Source organism: Populus euphratica, unplaced genomic scaffold (genome assembly GCF_000495115.2).
Source record: "Populus euphratica unplaced genomic scaffold, PopEup_1.0 scaffold593.1, whole genome shotgun sequence".
NCBI lineage: Eukaryota > Viridiplantae > Streptophyta > Magnoliopsida > Malpighiales > Salicaceae > Populus > Populus euphratica.
Window position 1 is genome coordinate 78036 of NW_011500471.1, and position 9383 is coordinate 87418.

The 9383-nt window shown below is 31.8% G+C and overlaps 1 protein-coding gene across 3 annotated transcripts; it reads left to right on the forward strand.

The window, feature by feature from the left end:
* The first annotated feature begins 2134 nt into the window (after positions 1-2134).
* LOC105114895 (probable sodium-coupled neutral amino acid transporter 6) lies at positions 2135-7320 on the forward strand. Of its 3 annotated transcripts, none has more exons than XM_011011606.1 (7): positions 2135-2729; positions 2832-3351; positions 3580-3732; positions 4355-4558; positions 5060-5525; positions 6865-7019; positions 7051-7320. In XM_011011606.1, the coding sequence occupies exons 2-6, from the start codon at positions 2931-2933 to the stop codon at positions 7001-7003; spliced, it is 1383 nt and encodes a 460-aa protein (XP_011009908.1). In that variant the 5' UTR covers positions 2135-2729; positions 2832-2930; the 3' UTR covers positions 7004-7019; positions 7051-7320. The 3 variants fall into 3 exon arrangements, with proteins under 3 accessions (XP_011009908.1, XP_011009909.1, XP_011009906.1); XM_011011607.1 differs by having other exon boundaries at positions 6865-7016; positions 7048-7320; XM_011011604.1 differs by having other exon boundaries at positions 6865-7320.
* The last annotated feature ends 2063 nt before the right edge of the window (positions 7321-9383 follow it).

Here is a 9383-nt window from a genome sequence, read left to right on the forward strand (position 1 = left end):
AATATCTTTAAATTTATTTACTAGTAAAGTCTAAATATTTAATATTTATAGATGCGAGGAGGTATCATAACTAATATAATTGGTTGAGCTACAACTAGGGAAGGATCAGACGTCTGAAAATAAGGTAGTGTTTGGAAATACGGTTGAATCTATATTTTCAAAAAATTTTAAATTTTATTTTTATTAAAATTTAATATAATTAATATATTTTTAATTATTTTAATATGCTGATATTAAAAATAATTTTTTAAAAATAAAAATAATAATTATTAATGTATATTTTAATATAAAATATTATTTCAAAAATAATTATTAGCATATTCTCAAAAACATGGACTGAAATAACATGGATGTCAACCAGCAAGCAAATCTCCCATCTATCAGCTTCTGTGCACCTCTTTAAAGTAGATGATGCTCTACGCCTCTTTATGTCATTTCATTGCCCATTTGCAATTCTCCGCCCACAATAATAAATACTTTTGTTTTTATTTTAATAAATAAATTCGGACCTTCACACGTAAGACGTTGGATTTTTCCAAGTTCTTGGTCTCGGCATGCTACCCTCCTGCTTCCTCTACATAATTTGTTTTCCAATTTTGTTTCCTGATAGGTTATTTAAAACAAGAGACTCTTTTTAATCTAAATTGGAAAATAATCCAAGTCTGTTTTTATTTTTTTATTTTAATTGGACTTACACAGAAATTTAAATATCACATAAAATTGCTCATAATTGGCAGTTAGCATTTGAGATTTTATAGATTTCAACATTCTTTATATGTGTGTGTGTGTGTGAATATATATATATATAAAATAAATGCTGGAAAAAGCTAATGAGTGTTACGAGGACATCCCTGAACCAGTTTCTAAATATTCAAATAAAATATTGATATAAAAACCAATTATATTTATTAGAGAAATTAAATAAATATTATTTTATATGATAACATCTTGAAGTATTTATAATAATTCTTTAAAAAAAATATTATAACTGATTAGAAACATTAAATGACTTTAAACAAGTCCATAACCACAATTAAATATATCCATAAAATTATTTTCTCTAGTAAAACAATTATTACCACTTCTCTGCTAAAAAAATTGATAATAAATTTTATTTTTTATATAAATAATAAATCAAGTTAATATATTTATTTTATAATAATTTCAAGTCATAACCTAGTAAATGAATTGCGCGTGTATTTGTTGTAATGACTGCGAGTTCGATTCTACTAGCAACAACATTTTCCTTGAAGGGAGAAAAATATTGGCCTTAGCCTACGAGTTTTTTATTTTTAATTTATATAGGTATTCATATCGGTTTACGCGTACCACGAATCTTTCTTAATCCCACATGTCTAAGCTTTGTTGCCTCCTTCAAGGCTGCACCTGCCATACGTTGTTGTATAAGCTTTTTTTTTATTTGTTATTTAAGTTGTTTTGTTTTTTTATGTAATATTTTTATTATTTAGTATTAAGTTTGATAAATTATTTTTTTTATTTTTTATTATTTAATAAAATAAAATAAATTAATTCAATTTATTAGACTCTACAACTCTAATCACAAATTTAACAAATTAACTAGAATATATTTATTTTTTACCTTTAATTTTTTACTAGCTCAGTTAATAATAGCAGATAAAGATAATTATCATATAATTTAATTTAAAATTTAAACTAAAAATAGAGTTTTTTAAGTTTGAGCAATACTAAAATTTTTAACAGTTTAAATATTATTAATTTTTATTCCAAATTTTTAAGTTAAACTCAAAGTGATAGCACGAGAAATAAATTACTTGGATATTCCATAGTTTTTTAAAACAGTACATCTCTGGATATATTAAATAATTACTCTGCTAAAGATAATAACGAAAATCTCATTACAGTTTTATAATCACCGGCCACCAAAAATCCGTGGAACTACTCTAAAAAAAAATAGTTAAAAAAATATTATTTTGATTTTTTTTTTAAATAAGCTAGATTAATACCAGATTAATCATATTATTCATAACCCGAGCTTGAGTAAGGTTAATTCATGACGAAAGCCTTGGGTTGGTTCAATCCACGACATAAGCTTTGAACAAGGTGGACTCTGATCGGTTCTTATAATTATTGTATTCTTTATATATAGCCATCGTCATTTTTCTCGTTTTGAGTAAATGGCTGTATTTCTTCATTACCAGACAGACAAGACAGTGCTTCCATACGACAAGCTCTCTTTCTTCTGATTGATTATTTCGTTCCTTTATAAATCAAAGACAAGACATCAAACATTACATCCATCTCTTTGTAAAAGCTCAACAGCCCTTTTATCTTCTGACATTTGGCTCCTTTGTTTCCGTCAAGTTCTTGATTTTTAAATCCCTCAATCTTGATTTCTACCCTTTCCGGGTCTTCACAAGTTGTTGCTTTGCTTCTGTATGTTGATTGGTTTGGTATTTATATATGGTCACTTCTGGGATTTTTGTTCTAATAACTAAGATCCTAGCTTTTGATGACTGTGAATATTTAGTTGTTTTTATAGCTTAACAGCTCAAGGTTTTGTTATCTGGGTTGCTTTGTAATTGGTTTAGTATCGTTTCCGAGGGATAAAAATATTTTTGAAAGGTTTTTAAAGCTGGGCTTTGCAAATTGTACTGTTGAGGGCTATTGGGTTTTATAGTTGATCCTGATAAGCTCATTTGAAATCCGAAGCACTGAGTTCCTATTTGGATTCCTACAAAAGTACACAGGTCAGGATTCTTTCACTTTGCTAATTATTTGAATCTAATATTCAAGCTTCATTTATTGTGCAGTTTTGAAGGCGATTTTTTTTCTCCTTCTTAATGTCACAGATATCCTTGTAGCGGACAGTAGGAGGGTCATCTGCTTTGTAGATTTTGTGTAAAGTTTGAAAATTGTGATTGGAGAAACCAGTTAAAGATAATAGAAAGATGACAACTGGAAATATTGCTTCGAAGAAGGAGAGGAAATCAAGAAGGAACAAGCCAGTTGATGAGAATGCTCCCTTATTGCCTAAAAGGCAAGAGGATGCTGGTTTTGATGAGTTTAATGGAGCTTCCTTTACTGGGGCTGTGTTCAATTTATCAACTACAATAGTTGGTGCGGGAATCATGGCTTTGCCTGCCACCATGAAAGTGTTAGGCCTTGTTCTTGGGGTTTCCTTGATCATCTTCATGGCTTTCTTGGCAGAGGCTTCAATTGAGATGTTGCTAAGGTTTAGCGGGGCAGGGAAGTGTGCTTCTTATGGGGGACTTATGGGGGATGCCTTTGGAAAGACTGGAAGGATTATGTTGCAAGTTGCTGTTTTAATCAATAACGTTGGTGTGCTCATTGTGTACATGATTATTATTGGTACGATCTCTTTCCATTATCTGTCATGTGTCATGTGTATGTTAGTTTATTGCTATATTTCTTTGCTTTTATTACCTACCTATATGTTCTTGTGAAGTTATATATAGTTAGTGGATTTTTTTATATTATAATTTTTATGTTTTTGTGGTTCTCATTTATACTCCAGTTGGATCATGCTTAATGGTAGTTGAAAGACCTGAAATCTGTTCTGTGTTTGCTTAACTGAAGGTGATGTGCTGTCTGGAACATCTTCAAGTGGATCTCACCATGCAGGTGTTTTTGAAGGTTGGTTCGGAGAACACTGGTGGAATGCGCGAACCTTTGTTCTTCTTGTCACAACACTTTTTGTATTTTCTCCACTGGCTTGCTTTAAGCGAATTGGTAAGTTGTCTTGACTTGGTCAGAAAGAGTTAATATTTAGCTGCTTTCTCATTTTTTCATGTGCATCACCATCGAGTCAAAAGGAAAAAAGAAAGGAGATTTACCAATTGTTGATACTGAACTGTGTTATATTTACAGTATTTTTGGCACCTTGCACAGATTCTGGTGATTTGGAGTGCTGGCCTGATGGCTACTTTACTAGTAGGACTTCTTTTTTCCCTCTTCGTAGCAAAAGAGCAATTATTTGCAGGAAACTTTCCATGTATCAAGAGCTTCAGGAAGACCATTATTTGTAAAATGGATGAAAACTTGCTTTTGCTCTTTTTCAAAATTCGTTTTTTTGCTAAAAGGGTTAATTTTGATACTTTCCATTCTAGCTATTTGTTCTTACTTGTGAACTATGCTTGATATGAATGCTTTTAACATCCATATTGCATATGTTATTTATTCACTTGTTCTGCTATTTCGCTCTCTTTGCTATGTGAACTCCTAAATCATATCTTTTCCAGCCCAATTTAATCCTATACTAGCTTTTAGCTGCTTGTAATAATTACATCATTATTTTACCATTTTATGTTTGGTTCTTCAATAGGGAGAATGATTATGCCATGTATCTTTGCAGATTCTTTAAGTTATACATCTGCCTTGTCAGTCGCTCTAGCAGTTGTATTTCTTGTCATCACTGTGGGGATCACAATTGTCAAGTTGATAAATGGAAGTATAGCAATGCCCAGATTGATGCCCGATGTTACAGATATGACATCCTTCTGGAAACTCTTCACTACAGTCCCTGTTCTTGTCACTGCATATATCTGCCATTTCAATGGTATGCGATGCTAATTTACCTGTGAGCTGGATTTTAACCATGTTCTTGTTAAAATTGATGATTGATAAAAATAGGGCATAGGTTGATGAATTTGTAGGCAGTAGTAGCCATCTTAAGGACTGGTTGCAGAATCATTCAAAAAATCAAAGTCAAAGATGCATATTTTTTTTTTTTAAGCAGCATATTTTAGTACATAAAAAATAGGTCGCCTTGTTTTTGTTTCACCACCATTGTGGACCAGTATGCTGGTCAATTCTTTTGACCCTTATAGCTTGAATTTCTGAATCTGAATGATGTCTTGAAATATTTGGATTGTTTGCCTGTTCATCAACTAAGCATTTTTACTCACAAATCTATTCAAATAACCTTCTTAGTTTACTCATGGTAACGTAATTAAGATTGGAATACCTGTTCTTATGGTTGGGTATAGATCTATGAATATCTGACCTGAATCTAAACCAGTGATTAATAAGCACTGATTATTGTGTACATCATTTCCAGTTCACAGCATAGATAATGAACTTGAAGACTCTACTCAGATAAAGCCAGTTGTGCGAACAGCACTTGCCTTATGCTCATCTGTCTACGTGATGACAAGCATCTTTGGGTTCCTTCTATTTGGTGATGCAACTCTTGATGATGTGCTTGCCAACTTCGATATGGACCTTGGCATTCCCTACAGTTCTCTTCTTAATGATGCTGTTCGTGTTAGTTATGCTGCTCATCTTATGCTAGTATTTCCAATTGTCTTCTTTCCATTAAGACTCAACTTGGATGGCCTCCTCTTTCCCTCAGCTCAACCTTTTCATCAGGCAAACACGAGGTTCGCATTAGTTACCATTGGGCTTATTGCTTTAATCTTCTTGGGTGCAAATTTCATTCCAAGCATCTGGGATGCTTTCCAATTCACTGGAGCAACTGCTGCAGTTTGCCTTGGTTTCATTTTTCCTGCTTCCATCACGCTCAGGTGACTTCTTTACTTGAATTTGCAAGTTCAGCAATTATCCTTTACTTTTTGAATTTTTTTTAATGCATTCTTATAATTTGTAGAAATACCATTTGGGCCAGACATTGGCAATTGTTTAATCAGTAACTCTTGTCTAAGTGATAATGGTTGGTTTAAAAAATTATGAAGAAAAACTTGCTGGCTGGTGATTCCCTTGAAGTAAAATAATCTGACTGTCAGGCAACCTGTGATAAACGCCATATGTCGGCTCATACTTCCTGAACAAAAGGCCAGCGTTGCAATAATCTCCTTTTTCCTATTTACTTGTATCTTTTGCTTGTGTTCATCGAGACATGATATCCAAAACCTTAGAGCAGTGTACCCGACATTATTGTGGTATGGAGTGAACACTTGGTTTGAGTAGTTTTCTCTTTGAACTCATACGCCATATAAACTATAAACCACCTGTAAGAAATCATTCTATGAATTGTTCTTGGTTATCCCTCCCAAAAACTTAAGCCTCTGGTCAAGAAGTTCTTTGACATTCCCAACCAATTAAAAGACACATTAATGGTCACAGGCAAGAATGTCTTGCCTTCAATTACTCCAGTCAAAGATTCCAATCTTTAAGTGCTTTTGCAGTCATCAAAAGAACCTAGTGGCTTTCAGCAACATGTCCGTCTGTTCTCTTTAAGTTAATGCTTGCAACCACAAGCTTAATAATTATTTTTGATGTCAGTGTGATATTATGGTCATAAAATGCAGCTCAGAATTAGGGGTCTGTTGGGAGTCCAAGAACTTTCAACTTTCATTTCATTTTTTCCTAGACCCCAAATCTCTTACAGAATAAAAATCTTTTCATTCATACTTCAAAGCATCATTATGTGGCGTGGCAGCTTGCTATATTTAAGCATGGCTTAATAATAAGAATGGGTTGTGGATATTGAACTGCTTTGGGTTCTTTTATTGAAATTGTGACAAGAACTATAACCATTATAACCACAGGGTCCTTCAGATTTTAATAGCATGTTATAGAGATGACAGAAAAAAAAAAAGTACAATAGATTCTTGATTGATTTTCTGCGGCATTTGAGGGGAGATCAAATTTTAAATTTTGAGCCTCCCCACATGCTGGAAATGGTTTTATAGCCCTGGGTTGTTAAATTCTTTCGATGATCTCGATCTCTCGCATACTTGCATGATCTTTTGAATATGAACATTACGTAGCTGTGGCAGAGCGATGATACAGAGGATGTATTTTTCCATTATTGTTTGATTTCTCTCGAGCGTTGTCATTGTTCTGTAATTTTGGAATACTGCTCAACCAATTTATTTAATCTATTTTCTTGCCTTGTTTCAGGGACCGCCACAATATAGCATCAAAGAGAGACAAGATCTTATGTATTTTTATGATTGCGCTTGCCGTCTTCTCCAATGGGGTGGCCATATACAGTGATGCCTATGCCTTGATAAGAAAGAACCCGTCGCCTCGTGAATGAGCTGCCTTGCTGCTATTCAACGTTGGTGAATGGACTCGAATAGATATATTTTTCCGTGTAAGATACCTGATTGGCCGAAAAATCCTTTTTGGTCCCAAGTTGAAAGTGCAAGTCCTGTAGCAAGATGCAACTTAGAACTTTAATAAGAACACTAGAAATCGATGTATAAAATCAATTTGCTAGAGTATGTAAGGTGCATCCTCGGAGACCCCCAATTATGTGTTTTAGTGTGCTGCGCTGTGCTTGAATTTGCTATGTTGATGAGAGTGAAACTGAAGAAATAAAGACAATATGTATGTTAGATGACTTTGCTTTCATCTCTGAGTCTTGTCCACGGTGAACTATAAAAAAAATAAAAAAATTATCAAGGTGACAGGCTCATGTTCACAGACTCATGAAACAATCGGATGCTAGCGAAAAATAGATATATCTTAATTTAAATAATTAAATGAAATTTTAAGATATAGTTTATATTATATTTTAATATTTTTTAAATAAGTTTTCTAAGTTTCAAACTTATATTTAAAACTTATAACCATTTAGACAATGAAGTTGGAATATTCTATAAACACTCTTCAAAATATTCTATATAAGGTTTCTATTTAAAAGAGAATATAAGGCATGCAAAAAAATCAATGCATTTATATAAGTTGATTAGTATCAAATCTATTTTCTAATTTATTTAAGATATCTTTCATTATTAGCATGTCAATTAAGTAGTTAAATTGTTTTTTGTGATATCTTTTTGTAAATACATTAACAACTTACTCGATGGTTAGAAAATTTGGCATGCAGGTCACTCCACTATCAATTTTTTCTTTGATAAAATAGTTATTAATTTTATGTGCTTTATTTTATCTTGAAGAATTGGATTATAAACAATTTAAATAATTGTTTTATAGAGTTAAGAATCTTCAAGTTTTCTAAAAACCTTTTAATTTAAAACTTTACAAATCATATGTGCAATTGCTCTAAACTTAGCTTCTATATTACAAATCATATGTACAAATCACAACACTTTGTGCTTTGCTTCAACAAGTAACTAAATTCCTTCTAACATTGATACAATAACTAGAAGTTAATATTTTACCAGTGATAACTTCAACCCAATCCACATATGTGTAGACTTCAACATTTAAATGTTTATATTTTTTATACAACAAACTCTTTCTAAAGATTCATTTCAAGTACTTTAAAATTCTATTAAAGATATCAAAGTGTTTCGTGCCAAATGAATGTATAAATTGACTGACTATACTTACTGGAAAGTATATGTATAGGCCAAATAAATTAAGTTTTCTATATGACTTTTGTATTGCTCTTGATTCACCACTTTTTCAGTTTTGGCAGGCTAAAGCTTTAAGTTGGCATTAATTGGTGTTCTAGTTGCTTTGCAGTCCAACAATTATGTTTCACCAAGTAAATCAAGTATATATTTTCATTGAATGACAAATATTACTTCTTTAGATTTGACAAATTCCATTCCAATAAAATATCTCAAAGCACTCAAGTCCTTTATTTTAAAATCCCTAGCATGTTTCTTCTTAAATCTTTCCAGATTAATGATTAGTACTTAAAAGTATATTTTTATCAAGGTTTTGTATTATTATTTTGTATTTGAAGTATCAATAACTCACTAACTAAAGCATGTTTTATAATAACAAGTCTAATACCATAAAATACATTTAATTTATGGTAAATGTTCATCCTAAATGCAGGCTTATAATATAAATGAAATGATTCATAGATGAGTTGAAATACTAAAATTGAAAGGACAAAAAGAGAGTAAAGCTTAGAAAAGAGATGCTGGTTTTGTCCAAACTGGAATACTATTTAGTAATTGGATCATATCTAGAAGTAATTGGATCATATCTAGAGTTGTAGAACTTGGATTCATGTCTATTTTATATGGATGAAAAGCTAAGACATAGGCCTAAAACTTTCATGGAAAGGTAAGATCAATTCTGTTGTTTGAAAGTCCAAATCTTAGCAACAATATAAAAGTCTGAATCTGTCCTGCAGCCTAAATACTGTTCAGAGTTCAACTCATATCTCGAGTTTTAGAAGTCCCAATGACCTCAATTTTTTTCTCTGAAAAGCTGAGATAATTTTCTAGAACTTTTATGTGGAGGTCTGGTTCAAATTCTGACGTTATCAATGATATTTTTGGTAGACAAAAAGATAAGGATTGTCACCAAGTCAAGAGTTGACCATCTACTCAAAAATTAGTCATCAAATCAATAGTTTCAAATTTTAGCTTATAAAAGGAGAAATTTTCCATGCATTTAGACATCTTGGTTTTCATATCAAGATCATGCTCTTGCTCTCTTTGTATTTTTTATAATACTTAAGTTTTGCTTTCATTAATATCTTGTTTATG

Coding starts and splice junctions, on each gene's coding strand:
- LOC105114895 (XM_011011604.1), top strand. CDS start 2,931: ATGACAACTGGAAATATTGCTTCGAAGAAGGAGAGGAAATCAAGAAGG. Junction 3,733..4,354: donor GGCTTGCTTTAAGCGAATTG/GTAAGTTGTCTT, acceptor GTATCTTTGCAG/ATTCTTTAAGTTATACATCT. Junction 5,526..6,864: donor CCTGCTTCCATCACGCTCAG/GTGACTTCTTTA, acceptor GCCTTGTTTCAG/GGACCGCCACAATATAGCAT.